The sequence below is a fragment of the Gracilinanus agilis genome, chromosome 6 (genome assembly GCF_016433145.1).
Source record: "Gracilinanus agilis isolate LMUSP501 chromosome 6, AgileGrace, whole genome shotgun sequence".
NCBI lineage: Eukaryota > Metazoa > Chordata > Mammalia > Didelphimorphia > Didelphidae > Gracilinanus > Gracilinanus agilis.
In genome coordinates, this window is record NC_058135.1 from 59,595,085 (window position 1) to 59,613,960 (window position 18,876).

General features: G+C 38.2%; 1 protein-coding gene across 5 annotated transcripts in view; it reads left to right on the forward strand.

Moving 5' to 3' along the window:
* The window catches only part of EGF (epidermal growth factor), a 114,516-nt gene that overhangs the window by 39,212 nt on the left and 56,428 nt on the right, over nucleotides 1-18,876 (forward strand). For 4 of the 5 annotated variants that reach the window (XM_044682433.1, XM_044682434.1, XM_044682438.1 and 1 more), the window contains 3 exons: nucleotides 4,655-4,794; nucleotides 8,336-8,484; nucleotides 16,503-16,607. In XM_044682433.1, coding sequence (XP_044538368.1) covers nucleotides 4,655-4,794; nucleotides 8,336-8,484; nucleotides 16,503-16,607 — 394 coding nt within the window. The remainder of the gene's footprint in view (nucleotides 1-4,654; nucleotides 4,795-8,335; nucleotides 8,485-16,502; nucleotides 16,608-18,876) is intronic. The other variant, XM_044682432.1, reaches the window with a different exon arrangement.

The following is an 18,876-nucleotide window of genomic DNA, read 5'->3' on the forward strand; positions in this document are numbered from 1 at the left end:
CCTTTTCTGACCTTAGCACCTGCCTGGCACATATTAGGCACTTAATATAGGCTGATTGACTGTACTTTATGCCACAACTACTTGTAGCCCAGGCACTCATCACCTCCTTCACCTCTATTTTTTACTGTAGTCTTCTAATTAGCCTCCCTACCTTCAGTCTTCCCCCTCTCCAATCCATTCTCTACACAACTGTCAAATTATTCATTTTAGAACCCACATTGGAGTCACAGTGGATAGAGTGCCAGACCTGGATTGAGGAAGACAGGAGTTCAAATCTGGCCTCAGACACTTTCTGGCTGTGTGACCCTGGGCAAGTCACTTAACTCCCATTGCCTAGCTCTTATTGCTCTTCTACCTTGGAATCAATACTTGTATGGATTCTAAGCTGGAAGGTAAGGGTTTAAAAAAAAAAAGAAGAAGCAAGTGCTCCCAAGCCTCCAGGATCATTGATGTCTATGTTAAAGGGTCCTCTATAGGACCCAGGTATCAGTTCCTCCATTAAGCCCTCTAGGTCCTGGCACTATTTTGCACACCACTTAATAACAATTGTTCATTGTTTTGTTGTCATTTTTATTCATTTGTTTTCATTGTGTCTGACTCTTTGTGAATCCATTTGGAGTTTTCTTGGCAAGGATACTAGGAGGGGAAGTATATACTTATATATCACTTCATTGTCTTCAGAGCTCTTTACAAATATTATCTCATTTGATCCTCACAACAAACGTGGGAACAAAACAAAACAGGGAAGTATTATTATAATTCAATAATATATAATATACACTTAATGTGGATTAATGATATAGTTATTTTTAATTATATTGTTATGATGTTGTTATTATTTCCATTTTACACATAAAGAAACTGAGACCAATAGAGTTAAGTGACTTGCCCAGGGTCACACAGCTTGAAAGTGTCTGAGTTCAGATTTAAATTCAGGACTTCCTTGCTCCAGGACTGGTGCTCTATCCACTGAGCCACCTAACTGCTCTGTTGATTGTTTAGTTTTACTTTAAACACCTTGGAGAAACTATAATATTAAGAGCCTGATAATTTCTCTTTCATCCCTATTGAAATGCTTTGCTTCATTGATAATTTTTTTCCTCCAAAATAAGGAAATAAACAAGCATTAAAAATGCCTACTACATGCCAAGCGCTTTTGCAAATATTATCTCATTTGATAATAATAATAATAGCTAACATTTCCAGAGCTCTTACTCTGTGCCAGGTACATATGCAATGATTACCTTACTTGTTCCTCACAACAACCCTAGGAGGCAAGAGCTATAATTATCCCCATTTTAGAGATGGAGAAACTGAGGCAAACTGATGTTAAATGCTTTGCCCAGGGTCACAGAGCTAGTGTCTATGGTCAGATTTGAAAGTTTTTTTTCTCTTTTTTTCTTCTTTTTAATTTTTATTTAGAATATTTTTCCATGGTTACATGATTCATAATCCCCCTACCCCTGCTCTCTCCTCCCCCCTCCCAAAGGGGACAAACAGTTCTTCTGGGTTATTATATACATGTATCATTTGTTCAAAACCTATTTCTATGTTATTCACATTTGCAATAGAGTGATCCTTTAACATCAAAACTCTAATCGTATCCCTATTGAACTATGTGATCGATCATATATTTTTCTAATATGTTTCTACTCCCATACTTCTTTCTCTGGATGTGGATAGTGTTCCTTCTCATAAATTCCTCTGGATTGTCCTAATCATTGCATTGCTGCTAGTAGAAAAGTCTGTTACATTCGATTGTGCCATAATGTATCTGTCTCTGTGTATAATGTTCTCCCGGTTCTGCTCCTTTCACTCTGCATCAATTCCTGGAGGTCGTTCCAGTTCACATGGAATCCCTCCAGTTCATTATTCCTTATAACACAATAGTATTTCATCACCAACAGATTCCACAATTTGTTCAGCCATTCCCGAATAGAAGGGCATTTTCCAGTTTTTTGCCACCACAAAGACCATAGCTATGAATATTTTTGTACAAGTATTTTTCCTTATTATCTCTTTAGGGTACAAACCCAGCAGTGGTATGGCTGGATCAAAGGGCAGACAGTCTCTTCGCACCCTTTGTGCATAGTTCCAAATTGCCTTCCAGAATGGTTGGACCAATTCACAACTCCACCAGCAGTGTATTAGAATCTATGGCCAGATTTGAAAGCAAGTTTTCCTGAATTTAGACTCAGTGCTCTCTCCACTCTATCTATTTGTCTTCCCCTAAGGTAGTTCTTCTATCAATATTCCTGACAATCTCTGACATATACCAAATGGTTCTGATATTTCCTGATGGCTCATTAACAATATAATTAAAGACAATGTGCTGATTCTGCAGGGTTTGCCTTGTTCCTCCCTCAAAGGACTCTAGTTTACCAGCATCCCTGTCATTGTGGCAGAATCTGGGAAATGAAAAACAATCATGGAGCTTTAAAACAATTGTGTAGCTTTCTGTGAATGAATCTTCTTGTCCACTTGCCCAGAACTGCCCAGACCTGGAGGGGGTCACATTTATATATTCTAATCTAAACAAATGGAGGTAGGAGATTTTTTAAAAAGCCACATTGTGTAACAGAACAAGCTTTGGATCTAGGTCCAAATATTAACTTTCCTCTTGACTATCTGTGTGACCTTGAGTAAGTGAACTTCCTTGTGCTTAAAAACCACAAAAAAAGGAAGACCTCCTTTTCTATTCCCCAGGATCCTTCATGGCACTGTGACTTGTTTATTAAGAACTTTGGTGGCAAGACTGTCATCAAGGGATGATGTGTGGCAGATGGGACAAGCCCCAGGCAAAATTCAGAACTGAGTTGGGATTGTGTTTGGTGCCTCCTACTCCATTGTGTGTGTGTGTTTGTGTGTGTGTGTTTCCTCCCCTTTAAGGCCAGGTCCCCCTCTCAGTTCTTTTCCTTTTCCAGGTTCCAGTCAATTCTCCATCACAGAAGGATTATGGTTGGGAGTTTTAATGTTCCTTGCTGTTGTTCATTTGTTAGTTGTAACTGACTTTTTGATATCCCATTCGGAGTTTTCTTGGCAGATACTAGAGCAATTTCCTTCTTCAGCCCATTTTATAGATGAGTAACTGAGGCAGTGAGGGTTAAGTGACTTGCCCAGGGTCATAATAAGTGTCTAAGCCTGGATTTGACTGACTCCAGGATGGGCACTCTCTCTACTGTGTCACCTAGTTGCCATTAACATCCCTTATCAGGGATAATAATATTAATAACTTAATATTCCTTATCAGGGCTATTAAAGAGAACATTCCTCTTAAGGCAGGGGTTTAACTAGATGACTTTGGAAGCTACTTATAATTCATTCATTCATTCATTCATTCAGCCATCCCACTACTCATTTCAACTCATTCACCTTGAAGTATTAATGACTCCCTCTCAGGAGTAAGCGTATTTAGTGGTAGCTAGGAGGCCCTGAACTGGAGCTTAGGAAGAACTGAGTTCAAATGTGGTTCCAGATGTTTACTAGCTGTATGACCCTGGGTAAGTCACTTAACCTCTAACTCAGTTTCCTCATCTGTAAAATGGGAATAATAACAACACCATAACAATATAATTAAAAATAACTATATCATTAATCAACATTAAGAGTATGTTATATATTATTGAATAATAATAATAGCACCTCCCTCCAGGTTTGTTGTGAGGATCAAATGAGATATTTGTAAAGAGCTCTGAAGACAATAAAGTGAAATATAAGTACTAGTTATTAAATGAAAAAATTGTGTGATCCTGGACAAGTCTTTTAACCTTTGCTTTAATTTCTGATTTTTATAAAATGAAGATAATAATAGCACAATAATAATAATGTTATTGATAATGATTATTATTAAATACATATCAATACTGTGTTTTACATATTATTGAATTAATAATAGCAATAGTGCTCCTTTCCAGTATTGTCATGAGGATAAAATGACATAATATCTGCAAAGTTCTCTGCAAACATCAAAATGATATATAAGTGCTAGTTATTAACACCAACATAACAATAATATGATTAATAACAGTGATTTTAGTAATCAATATTAATAGAGTATATTATATCTTATTTCATTAATCATCTCAATAGTGCTACTTTTCAGGGTTGATATGAGGACCAAATGAGATAACATTTGTAAAGTGCTCTGCAAACACTGAAGTGATGTATCAGTGCTAGTTACTAAAAGGAGATACTTGTGTGATCCTGGGCAAGTCTCTTAACCCCTTTCTCAGTTCCTTTATCTGTAAAATGGGGATAATAATTTCATCTACCTCTTGGGATTGTTGTGAGGATCAAATGAGATATTTGTAAAGTGCTCTGCAAATATTAAAGTGATAAATGAGTGCTAGTTAGTAAAAGAAGATAGCTGTGTGATTCTGGAAACATTTCTTAATCTCTGCCTCAGTTTCTTTATGGGGATAATAATTGCATCTACTTCCTCCTGGGGTTGTTATGAGGATCAAATGAGATAAAATTTGTAAAGTGCTTTTGCAAACTTATTCTAACTATTAAATGAACGTATTTGCAGAGGGCTTGATTGGTCTAAAGGATGAATCTCTAAGCATGTAATTTTAGTCAGCAGGGAGGGGCGTAAGACATAATTCAGAGATATGATGATATCTAGCAAATGAAGTCACAAATGGAATTTGGTTAGCAGGACCCCAGCCCTTCTTGCTGTTTGCCAACATGCATGATATTCGACGCATCCACTTTGACGGGACGAGTTATGAAAGCCTGCTCAGCCGGCAGATGGGAGTAGTCTTAGCTTTAGATCATGATCCGGTTGAAAATAAGGTAAGGCTTTAAAAATGAGAGGATTTGGAATTGCTGTGAGGACAGCTCTGTTGTGCTTTTTTCAGGACTTGTGTCTTCTGCCCCTAATCCTAATAGGTGACCTTGATTGTGCATTGGACTAAGGGGGAAGGAGAAGGAACTGAGATGTTGGGAAATCTTGGGACTTGAAGCTCAGATATTTTAGATATTTTACCCCATAGATATTTTAGTCTTTCCATTTGCATTTTGGGTAGCCTTATAAAGAGAGGCAATATGGAAGAATGGATAGAGTTAGTCTTAGAGTCCAAAATACAGTTATCTTTCTTTTCATCTTGGCAATCTATGAACATTGTGGTTCATTGTATGTGAATCATCCAAGTTTGCCTTACAGAAGGACTTACCTAATTCTGAAACATGAAAACTTTGTGTATCTCACAGGGATATGCTCTCAACTGCCTTTTAATTATTCTCAATGAATAATAATCAAATAATTATCATCAAATAATAGTAATGTCAATTGCAATTAATCTGTTAAATATTCACCCATATATTTCTTGGTCTAGTGAATGTGTCACATAGCTGTTTAGAAAATGTTTGGCAGGGCAAGGCAGTACAGCTTTAAAAAAAAAAAAAAAGGACCTGGATCTAAATTTTTTTTCTCTGGACTCTTACCACTCATGAGATCTTGGGCAAGTCATAGTCATTTAAACACCTTTCAGGAACAACTGGGAAGCTCAGTAGATGAAGAGCCAGGCCTAGAGATTGGAGGTCCTCAGTTCAAATCTGGCTTCAGACTCTTCCTACTTATGTGACCCTGGACAAGTCATTTAACCCCCATTGCCTAGCCCTTACCACTCTTCTGCCTTAGAACCAATATACAGTAGTGATTCTAAGATGGAAGGTAAGGGTTTAAAAGAAAAAAACAAACATCTTTCTCCAAAGCCTCAGTGTATTCATCTGTAAAATGAGATTATGGGCTCTGAAATCCTTTCTAGTTCCAAGGCAATGATCCTCTGAATAGTCCCTACAAATTCTGCATGTAGCCATCAAAATACATTCAGTTATAAGAAGAGGGGATAGTGACATGGTATTGTTTGGTGCCCAGACTTTTCGTAAGCCAAATAACCATAGGGATGGGTTATTAGATCTTATAATCTTCTGATACTGATATTGAAGTAGAGCATTAGAAGTAGAGCCTAGGGGGCAGCTGGGTAACTCAGTGGATTGAGAGTCAGGCCTAGAGATGGGAGGTCCTGGGTTCGGATCCAGCCTCAGACACTTCCCAGCTGTGTGACCCTGGACAAGTCACTTGACCCCCATTACCCATCCTTATCACTCTTCCACCTAGGAGCCAATACACAGAAGTTAAGGGTTTAAAAAAACAAACCAAAAAAAAAAAAAGAAGAAGAAGAAGTAGAGCCTATATGAGATCACCAGTTTTTAAGGTATCAAAGAATGGAAATGTCTTCTGGTATAATAATATCACCTTGCATTTGGAAAATTTCATAAGGGACAATTGAGATTCTCTATCACATTAGATTTTCCCATAGGTAATATTATGTTTGCACTGTGGCTAATTAATTTAGAAAGCTCTTACACACTTGTCAAATAGAATTGTTACTTGTGTATAAGTTAAGACATGGCCCACTGGATTGTAAGCTCTTTGAAGACAGGGTCCAAATTTCATCTCTCTTTTTTTTCTTTATATCCCTCAGTGTATAGCACAATGCTTTAAGGATAGGGGAAACTTAGCAAATATTTGTTGAATGAAAATAGAATTGACAAGAAGGAATCAATTTTTGTAATATGATTGGTATGCAACCTGACCTTTCCAATTAGCATTGGAAGACAACACAGAATAGTTCTTATGATTCCAGGCAGCCTGTTAATGGATGAGAGAGTGAGGCAAATCAGTGCTGGTTTAATTTATTTGGGATTAAGAGCCATATATAACTAATATTATAAATTGGACCTCTGTGATAAAGCAGTATCAGCTATCTTTTTCTTCCTTCTTTTCTTCCCATGAATAATTTTGTACCTAGATTTAACCACTTAAATAAGTCTAGGATCAAATTTTTATGATGCCTGGAGAATGTGTCTAAAGAATGTATTATGTGGTTTGCATTACCCTTGGTCATCTCCTTTACTTCAAGGGAAGTAACCTCCAGTAACCACTACACTTTCCAGGCACATACTCCAAACTCTCTAATGATTAATACTTTGCTATATTTTTTTGCATGTGGCTAATATTTTTGCCACCAGGTAAGCAAATTCCTGATGACTTTTACAGCTTATAATCGTTTCAAAATTTCACCTCAATTTAAAAATACTAAATATTTGACATTCAATTCCTTTCAATGTTCCTTTTGGATGAAGTTATCATAATTTGAGGATGATCATAGTGACAGTAAAGTAATCAAATATTCTGTATTTCCCACTGGAAAAAATGGCAAGGTCTTTTCTTGTTTATTAACTCAGCAGTTCTATCAGAGCTATAACTAAGGCGTGTGTGTGTGTGTGTGAGTGCGCTTCAGGGAAATATCACAAGACACACCTGGAGCAACAGAAGGGTGGGTAAAGGAAAGTTGGGATGCTGGTCATGAGGATAAGAGGAACATGATCAATCCATGATCTTACAGCTTCCTATTTTAATGAAGTATTTCTATTGCTAAGCTCTGCTGTTTCTAGCTGCTTAAGGATTGAACGTGCTGTCCAGGCTCTCTAAATCTAATACCTGGGACAAAGACCCAATCACTTCATACTACTTAGGGTCCTGATTTGTGGATTCTTTACCATGAGTTTGTTGCAATAGAGAAAGAGCATCTCAGTCCTGAACCTCAGAGTGGGATCTTTTTGAAGGCATGATGGATTACTTGGGAGAAAGTTGTAGAATTTTAGAGCTAGAAAGGACTTCAGTGATCACCTTGTCCAGCTCTTATTTTATAGTTGGAGAAAATCAGGGACAGAAAGTGGTGTGCACACTTAATAAGAAGTTTTCTGGCGGAGGAAGTGGGGAGTAAGCATGCTATACTTTTAAGTATAGTTATATTAACCTTTTCTCTATCATCTTCTTAAGTTTAGGCAATCAACAAAATAATAAATTAAGCCCAACTTTGCAGTATTTGTTGTTTCTGACACATAAATCCTCACATTGGAAACATAACAATTGACTCTCTTTAGATAGGACTTGAGCTGGCTTTAGCAGACCTCTGAGTACAGAAGAGTTAAATAACTTACCCAAGATCATCATGTGAGCTCATTGCAGAGCTGGAACTAGAAGGCTATTTTTCCAACTCTCAGTTCAGTACTTGAGAGGCTGTGGGCTCACATTTCATCTCTCACTAATTGCTTGAATGTGCAGGTTGTAGAAATAATACAGATTGAAGTTCAAAGGTCAGATTCTTAATTAATTGATGGAATTAGCATGCCATAAATAGCAAATTGCAGATAGGCATAAAAAAAATAAAAAAGAAAAGGAATTTAAAAACTTATTATTCTCACATTTCAACTTTTTTTATAAAACAAAGTAATCAGACAGAGAATCCTGTTTTTTCTTTTGTAGATTTACTTTGCACACACAACACTGAAGTGGATAGAGAGAGCTAATATGGATGGCTCAAAGCGTGAAAGACTCATTCAGGAAGGAATAGACACACCGGAAAGTCTTGCTGTGGACTGGATTGACCGTAAACTCTATTGGACAGACCAAGGGTATGCTTTCCCCCCCTCATTTAGTAAGTAGGACAGAAAGACAAGGAAATGAAGTGATAGGCTGAAATGGACAATTTTCCTTTTGGACTTGTATGGGGCACATATGACTATTCTATCTTCTAAGTGTGGAGAAAAAAAGAAATATCTTCCCTCTCCTTATGGTAGGAATAGATCTAGATGGAGTTGAGAGGGTGATTCTGGGGGGACCCAGAGTAGCCAGGTTCATTATTATTATTGCCCATTCACCAAGGAAAGTCTAATCTTGTCATGCAGTAAAGTCAAACCAATGTAATCAAATCAATGCATATTTATCCAGAACTATGAAGAGTACTATGAAGGCACACACAAAAAAGCATAACTTAATCTCATGTCCCCAAAGAGTTTATAGTCTGGTTGGGGAGGCAAAGAAACAATATACAAATGTTGGAATTTAGCACAGTGCCTGGCACATAGTAAGTAGTTAATAAATGTTTCTTGAATTGAGTGACAATACAAGATGTCACAAGTTAACACAAGATTTACTGGAATGGTAGTCAATAAGTACTGTAGGAGTTGTGCAGGCAAGAGATCACTTCAAGTAGGGTAGATAGGGAAAGCATCAGTCATAAAAGAGGTGAAATTTGAAATTAGAGTATACCTTTAGACCATGTTATTGAAAAGGTGGTTATTGAGTATAGAAAAGGAAACAGTGATCACAGAATATTAGGTTGACTTCAAAAAGAATCATTCATGCCTAATTAAAATTCATTTCCTATTTGATAGATATGAGGAATGCCCTAGAGAGAATTTATCTAACTCTTAGTATTTTTACAGAAAGATGGAGAGATATGAGCTAGATGACAGTCCATTTGGGTGAATTTGGAACAGATTGAATGATTGAACCTAAAGAGTTCAATTAAGAATGGTTCAGTGTCACTTTGGAAGGCAGTCTACAGTGGAGAGCTCTGTGCCTATCTCTATTCTACCTAATATTTTTATCAATGGCTTGGGTTCAAGGATAGATGGCATACTTATCAAATTTGAAGATGACAGACAACTGGGATATAGAGTTCTGTCATCACACAAGATGGCAAAATCAGGATTCCCCAAAATCTTGACAGGATAGAATGCTTAGTGGTGAGCCTTGGGGATGCATGCCAGAGGGGGCATTCAGATCCCTCTCTGTGGGCACATGTGCCATCACCCCAGCACAGTTTGCCAGAGTTTGTTACTAGAAAGCCAGAGGGATGTGGAGCCTAGCTGTTCCCCTCTCCCTCTCCATAAGCACCTAAAGACATTTCTCACATCACCTACTCCTCTAAAATGTTCACCATCACTGTAATAATAAGATGAATCTGAATAAAAGCAAAATGTTACACATGGGTTCAAAAAAACCAATTTCCCAAATGCAAGATGATGGAGGTGTCACTGGTATTTCATATGAAAAAGATCAAGGGATTTTAGTAGTCTGCCAACATAGAATGAATCAATGATGAGCTATGTCAGCTAAGAAAAGCTGCATTAAGAGAAGCAGAAGGTCCATGACTAGGAGCTTGAAAGTCCTGTTTCTTCTTAGCCAGGTCAAATCACATGAATCACATTTTAGCCATGGTCATGTGCAGGGCACCATATTTTAGGAAGAGCTATTGATAAAATAGAAACTGTCTAGAAAAGAGCATCTAGTAGGGTAAATAGAATTGCCACCATGCCTTTTGAGAATCATTTGAAGGCAATAGAAATGACATGAGATTGGCTATTAGAGGGTGGGGATAGTGGTCCACTTAATGGTTGTCTTAAAGGATCTGAAGAATTGTCATATGGAAAAGGAATTAGACTTATTCTGCTTGACCCCAGAAGACAGAATTAGGGGCTACAGGTCCAGGTAGCTAAGGGCCAAATTTAGATTTGATGTCAGGAAAAAAAATTTAATAGCTAAAACCATCCCAAAATGGGATTGAGGGTCTCACAGAGAGGCATGGGGATAGTGGGTTCCCTTTCCTTCAATGTCTTTAGTTAAAGTCTGAACAACTTATCTAGGAGAACCTTGTTCAGATATGGTTTATTCTAGATGGCCAATAGATCCCTTCTGTCTCTGAGAAGTCTATGTCTAAAGTTTCCCAGAAGTGCATTTATATATGATGTATAAGGAAGCAATGATTAATAATACTTTTTTCATTTGTTTCAGTTGGGTCCGATTCTCACTGACCTTATCTGGTAAAGATATTAGAGTGGTTTGTCATTTCCTATTCCAGACATTTTACAGATGAGGAAACTGAGACAAACAAGGTTAAGTGACTTGCCCGGAGTCACACAGCTAGTAAGTGCCTGAGGCTGTATTTGAATGCAGATCTTTCTGACTTCAGATCCAGTGCTCTATCCACTGTACCACCCAGCTGCCCCAGATATAAGATTATAATGAACAATAATAATAATAATAGCTAACACTTATGAAGTGTTTACTATATGCCAGGCATGATGCTAAGTACCCTGCAGATATTATCTCATTTGATCCAAACAAGAGTCCTGGGAGGCAGGTAGGCTGTTTTTATTCTCATCTCACAGGAACCTTCAGAGACCCACTGGACTTCCCCTGGCCACCCCATTTTCTGAGCTGCCAGGTCCAGGTGTTTACAGGTGAAACACTTTTGAGTAGAGGAGCTTGGCCAATGTGGGAGCCAGAGTCATTGAAGGCATCAGAAGGATGGATCTCCATGCTCTCGTCAGAAGCGTCTTTCTAGTCCTTGCAGAGGCAGAATTCTGGGTGATATTTTTATTTTATGGTTCTAAGTCATAAAATTCCTACGGAGGCCAATAGAAATGATAAGAGCTATCGTCAGCCTAGCATGGAACATGTGCTCTCATTTAATCTTCACCACAATGCCATGAGGTAGATGCTGTTTATCATCCCTATTTTACAGGAGGAGACACTTAGACTGGGAAGAACACATAAATTTTAGGTATCAGAGGTAGGATTTAAACTCAGGCTTCCTAGCTCCAAGCTCTGTGCTCTATCTACTAGGCTACCTAATTACCTCAAGTTGATTTGAATGATTTTCAGGTAGAAGAGAGATGATGAGATTTATTCTGCTTGACTTCTTCTTTAGCCAATATAGGGGAAAGAGCCCAACATGGTGGGCATGAGAGTAAGAGCCAAGAGGCTGGTGTCCTATGCCCAGTTCTGATGGGCTGAACAAAGGGACTTGGAGTGAATGACCTCTAAAGCCAACAATTAAGATTTTATGATTCTAGTTAGTAACATCATGTCATCTTTGTGAAATTGGAATTATGAAGCTTTAGGGATTGTGACTGTAGTAGTGAACACCAGGGTCTTGGATTGGACTTCTGTGATGCCAGGAAGTCTGCCTCAGTCTACAGAACTGAATGAAAGCAAATTGTTTCTGAGACCTATACAGAGGGGAAGCTTGGTGGCTCAGTGGATAGAGTATCAGGCCTGGAGTTGGAAGGACCTGGGTTCAAATTTGGCCTTAGGTACTTCCTGGCTATGTGATCCTGGACAAGTCACTTAATCCCAATTGCCTAGCTCTTACCGCTCTTCTTTGGAGTCTTAATATAGATTCAGAGATAGAAAGTAAGATTTAAAGGAAAAAAAAAAGACTTATCCAGAAATGTGGAATGGGGAGGGAGTCTAGGAAAGGTCTAGATATATAATTATCCATATAGACCGTAACTGAGAAATTAAGTGACTTCTCTAGGCTTGAATATTCTGTATGTGTCAGAGGTGGGCTCTCTCTGTCTCTTTGGCTCCTGTCTCCCCACTTCTTTCCCACCATTTTTGTTTCTGTCTATCTTCTCCTCCATCTTTGACTTTGTCTCTCTTTTGACTCTTTCCCTTCCTCTCCATCTCTGTCTCTCTTTCTTAGTCTCTTTCATTCGGTTTCTGTCTGTCTGTCTGTTTCTCTTCCCCCTGCCAAAGTTGGCCTCTGATCTGCAACTTATAGACCTAGCGATTTTTTGTTGTTGTTGTTCAATCATTTCAGTCATGTCTGACATTTGCAACCTCATTTGGAACTTCCTTGGCAGAGATACTGCAGTGGTTTATCATTTCCTTCCCCAGCTTATCTTACAGTTGAGGAACTGAGGCAAACAGGATTAAGTGACTTGCCCATAGTCATTTGGCTAGTAAATGTCTGAGGTCAGACTTGAACTCAGGAAAATGAATTTTCCTGACTCCAGGTCTGATACTCTAACCACTGTGCCACCTACTTGCTCCCCTAAAGATTTGCCAAATGCCTTTCTATATACATGTATACATATTGTTATGATGATAATAACAGATAGTTTAGAGAAGCAGATAAATGTTTTCAGGGCCAAATGTAGCTTTAAGTCAAGAGCCCTAGATTGACAGGCTACAGTGAGGAAAGGAGGGGGTAAAACACTCCTGGCTCTCAAACCCCTCCCCCTCTAACTGCTTCTTCTTCGGTTGGTAATGAAGACAGGAATAAGATTCTTCTGGTAAGTTTCTCTTATGGCTGAAACCCCCAAAATGTTTCTTTCTTAAATTTATATTCCTCTCAGGTCAGTTAGAGGAGATATATATAGAAATTATTTATCTAACTGTTGAGGACAGAGATCTTAAACTGGCAGCCAACAGGATTCAATCTAGAAGTTCAGACTGAATTGTAAGTATCTTCCAAATAATTATCAGGCACAGATTTGAAGGTAAAAAGTTATATTAGGAATTAACAAGGAAAATTAGGGAAGTTAATGAAGGTATATTGAATAAAGGAAAGGTGACCCTAAACTGTTAAATTGATGCCTCTTCCCCCTCCTCACTGGAGGAGAAGCAGCATTTAACTAAAACTGGCTCTCTTGCTATAGATAAATATCTTACTCTCTATTTACTAAATAATTATATAATTATATTAATGAAGAATAGTAATGACAAATAGGCTAATCCTATGAGAAAAAATCACTAGCTTATGCTATAATGGTTTTTCAGGAAAAACCCCAAGTCAGGAGAAACAAGCAGAGTCTCTGCTCACATCCAATCCCACCAATTAACTGTCTTCAACCCTTCTCAACTGCCCCTCACCCAAAGTTCTCCAGGGGCGTCCCCTGGAATTCTGGGTGAGGCTCTCCCTGTACCTTTGCAGGGACTCCATGCTTTGCATCTGCACACAACAATATGCACATATACATGTATATGTATTTATGTATGGGCATGCATATATACACACACACTTGGCTGGCCCCATGATTTCATTGGCATGGAGAATTGGTGAGGACTCCACACACAATCACGTACATGTGTGCTTCTGTAGACAGATATGGATAGGCATGCAAAATGTAAGGAGGATCATACCATACTGTGCTTCGAAATACTTCACTTTGGGAGACTTTCATCCCAAGAAGAGGATATTAAAACACATTGGACCAAGAGAGCCCATAATGAGGTAACAAAGTAAGATCAGGTGGAGGTCTGCTCATGAGAGGAGACAGCAACTTCTTAAAGGTGTTTCTCTTTAAAAATCGGGCATCCATAATACACATCTAACTCCGATGTACCCAGCCCAGGAAAACTCGCCTTAGACGGCAGATGTTAACTGTTCTCGACCCAGCTCAAAGTTCCTGAGTCTTCTCATGTTTCCCACACTCTTGTGGCACCTCTAATTTTAACTGCCTTTGATTAATTGCATTGCGGTGCCAACTCCGGAAGCAGTGCCGCTGGGGGATAGACTTTCAGGGTGGTGCCCCGAGGATTAGACTTCCAATTCCCTGGTTCATTACGTACAGTAACGATAAGCCACTCTTAAGACCCTCATAGCTGGCATCCCAGCTGCTGAAACGAAGCCTTTAATTTGCCTGGAAATGAGATGTTTATGGTTCTGAACCTTGATGCTAGTTGAAAACAGAATTGGAATATCATTCGCATGGTATTTGGTCATATGGAAAGTCTTAGTTAATTAATATATTTTGTACTAGTATAGGAAAGGATACAAGTTCAATAAAACATCCAAATAGAGGAAGGAAGCCTCATGAGAATCCTGCTAGTGGTGTTAATATCATTCGGTGATTGGGAATCTTGATTCCCAAATATCAGATATCTGGGGAAAAAAAAGAATGTCATCAACCAGGATGAATTGGGTTTCCATGTGCAAAAACTTCTTATCCTTTCAAGACAATGGAGCCTCGTTTGGCAGAATTGCTCTCCTAGGGGTTCTGGATGAAAGTCCTTTGTCCTGAAAGATGGGTGAGAAGTTTCCTTCCAGAATTCCCAGCAGGACTGGAGCAATTTCTATAAAAGATAACCAAAGAAATCTGTCACACCCCTATCAGAGGTTATGCTTGAACTCATATGAACTCAAGAGGTCCTGTTGCTTTGATTTCATCATGGTGCTTCCAGAGTCTGAGAATAGCTTTCTTTTTTAATTCTGAGAACATGGGGGAGGGAAGGAACTAGAAATATGAATTCTAGCAGCCCTTCCCTGAAACTACTGAATATTCAGGAGCTTAATCTCCTCTCAAATGAAATGCATATAATAACAACTCACACTAACAGTTACAAGAATTTGGAGAAGATGCCTACTTTGAAATCAGTCACAACAGATAACTCTACCTTCCCTTTATCTAGGAATTGGGTCAAAATTTACCTCAGGAGTCTTTCTTTCTTTCCTAAAATGCAACTTGTTGGCAGTTATTTATAAATATGTAACCATAGAGTGTGACACATTAAATTAAAAATAACAACTCTCATCCACCATTATTCTTCTTATTACCAATTTACTCATATTGCGGAAATCTCTTTTAAAGCTGGGCATTTAGGGCACAATGTAGCTTAAAAAAAAAAAACCCTTACCTTCTGTCTTAGAATAAATATTGTGTATTGGTTCCAAAGCAGAGGAGAGGTAAGAGCTAGGCAAGATTGAGAGCAAGGCCTAGAGACAGGAAGTCCTTCCTGGGTTCAAATCTGAACTCAGATCCTTGGAACCAACACAAAGTACTGATTCTAAGAGGGAAAGTAAGGGTTTAAAAAAAGTTAGTTTTAAATTGGGTAGGGGTAAGAAAAGTATTGGAAAGGGTACAGAATATGGGATACTCTCTGATGGGGTATTTGTTCCTCACAATCTTGTGAAGTAGGTGCTTTTATTATTCCCATTTTATAGATAATGAAACTGAGACCCAGAGAGATTAATGGCCCTTAATCTGGCTCAGCCCTTCTTATATTTCTTTAGCGACTGTGATAGAAAGAACAAATATGTTGGATGATGTGATAGGAGATCAGAAGTACACACATCTAGATATTCAGCTAGGTCCCAATTCTCCCCTTCCTTCCACCCCAAAATATATTACCTTGGTGGGGGATTTGAAATCTCAGGCAACCTGTATTAGTTAAAATTCAATGACTCCAGCTGAACAATAAGTTTAGTTCAAGTGGATGATCAAAGAGGAAGGAAGGAAAGAAAGATTCGTTTATTAAGGATCTACTATGCATCAGGCATTGTGCTAAATGCTTTCCAATAATCTCATTTGATTCTCACAACAATTCTGGGAAGTAGGTGTTATTATTCCCATTTTACATACAAGGTAAACAGGTTAAGTGATTGCCCAGGTTCTATTATGTATCTGACACTGGTTTTGAACTTAGGTTTCCTTGACTCCAAGCAGAGAGCTCTATCTTCTGTTCCAGCTAGGTTGCAAAGAATGGTTTTGTCCATCCTTTGTAGTTCCTGAATTGGAATGGAAAAATATTCTGAAGTGAAAAGGGGAGAAGAGAGATGAGAGGTGCATTTTCAGATCCCTCTGATACAAAAGTCAGCCAATGATATTTTTAAATAACAATCTTCATAGAAATGTAGAGAGACATTAAATTAATTGTTTAAAAATCTGTCACATAAAATCTTGGCCTTTCAACTAATATTTTGCTTGTCTTCAATGCCCATGTTAAATAAACTACATTATGTTGTCTTCAGCTCCATGAGATTGGAACGTCCCTGTTACTTTGAGTAGTGATAGAAATGGGCACATCTGCTTAGAAAGTCAAGCTGATGCTGAATTCCTTGGCATTTTATATATTTCAGGAAATCTCATATTGCCAGAAGTGATTTGAATGGAAAACACAATGAAGTAATCATTAAGGAGGATGTGTCTCAGCCAAGAGGAATCGCTGTTCATCCAGTGGCCAAGTATGAGCTAATGGAAGGCATCTCTACTATGGTTTTATATGGCAAACCAATATGCAAAGTTAATCTGAAAGGTTAACTTAAAGTTCCATTGTTCAGTGGAAAGCCAGACACAAAACCATCTTTTCCCTCCAGATTAATTTTATCAACAGCAAGAAATAAGCTAAATTTGTGAAACCAAAGGTGCTTCCCCAAAGGACTGTTTCTTGTCATTCTATCTACAACTTTAGGAGATGCCTCTCGCTAATGTGGGACACTAGCCCATTATTCAACATTAGCTATGATGGCTATGTGTTATTCCTTTTTTTTTTTTTTTAAACCCTCAGTTTTCTGTCTGAGTACCAACTCTAAGACAGAAAGGCAAGGGCTAGGCAAATGGGGTTAAGTGGCTTGCCCAGGGCCATTCAGCTAGAAAGTGCCTGAGGCCACATTTGAACCTAGGTCTTTCCAATTCCAGGCCTGGCACTATCCATTTTGACCCCTCACTGCCTCACTGCCTCACTTATGTGTTATTCTTTAAAAATTCTGCCTAATGATCAATTTTTTTCAAAGAACAAGATGTTGTTCAATTTGTTAGTAGAAGAATTTTTGCAGCACATGCCTCTGGAATTCTATGTGGGAACAAAGACAATTTAATAAAATAGAAGACCATTGGTAGTTTAAGATGCGAAAAAGTGTAGAGGGAATCAAAATTTTCCTTCCTTCCTTCCTTCCTTCCTTCCTTCTTTTCTTTCTCTCTCTCTCTTTCTTTTTTCTTTCTTTCTCTGTCTTTCTTTCTTTCCCTTCCTTCTTTTTCTTCTTCCTTCCCTTCTTTTTTCCTTTCTTTCTCTTCCCTTACCTTCCATCTCAGAATCAGTACTATGTAAGGGTTTTATATATATGTATATGTATATGTATATTTATTTATATTTATATATAAGTATGTTTAAATAGCCTAGTGAAGTGGTGAAATGCAACTAGACCATTAATATTTTTATTGAAAGTATTTTTTCTATCTTACCAGACCTGTGATTTTTTTATCATGTGCTTTGCAATTAATAGTCTTAGATGGTCATGTTTGGGCATCAAAAAACCCAAAGTGACCAGCCCAGCATCCTCCAGCCAATATGTGTCAGAGGCCTGCCCTAAAAATTAGATCTTCCCATCCCTGAGGTCAGCTCTCTTTATAACACTTCAATTAGCCAGTTTCTTGAATTTGTTTCAAGTCACTTGATGCAATATCACTTCAATTAGATGGCAAAATCACAATAAAAAAAGAATAAAGTGGCACTTTGCTACTAAAATTTAAAGGCTACCAAGCTTAAGATTAAGCATACATAGGCAATAATATTTAATTTGGGCTACTAAAGAAATGATAACATTTAACTTAAAAATAGTAATAAGCTGGAGACACCTGTGTAGCTCAGTGGATTGAGAGCCAGGCCTACAGATGGGAGGTCCTAGGTTCAAATCTGGTCTCAGACACTCCCAGCTGTGTGACCCTGGACAAGTCACTTAATCCTCATTGCCTAGCCCTTATCAATCTTCTGCCTTGGAACCAATACACAGTATTTATTCTAAGATGGAAGGTAAGGGTTTTATTTATTTGTTTGTTTATTTTGATTATTTATTTGTTTTTTTAAACCCTTAACTTCTGTATATTGGCTCCTTGGTGGAAGAGTGGTAAGGGTGGGCAATGGGGGTCAAGTGACTTGCCCAGGGTCACACAGCTGGGAAGTGTCTGAGGCCGGATTTGAACCTAGGACCTCCCGTCTCTAGGCTTGGCTCTCAATCCACTGAGCTATCCAGCTGCCCCCGGAAGGTAAGGGTTTTAAAAAAAAATAGTAATAAGCCCCCAATTGTCATAAAAAAAAACCCTTCTTTTTTTTTAATCTAACGGTATAGAGCTCTGTTTAGGATTCCTCATGCAAGGTAACTGGGTTATAAAAGGCAATTACATTTATCTCTTCCAGATGATGACTTAGCCTATCATGGTTTCAATATACCTCAGGTTTACATAAGAAATTAAATGCGAATTTTGGGGGAGTTCTGCAGAAGCCACAGGTGACACATGAAGGGCATCTGATGACACAGAAAAGGTTTAGAAATTCAGAAAGGCATACTTGACCCAAAATTTGCATTTAGATACTATAAAGACCCATAAAAGAAAAAGAAAAAATTCAGACTTCTCCTCTGGTGGGGTGGTTCAAAAATTTTGTGTTGATTTTGGGAAGAGGTTTCCCTAACCCCCACAACGTAGAAAGAATATTTTGTTTCTCTAAATTGATTATTT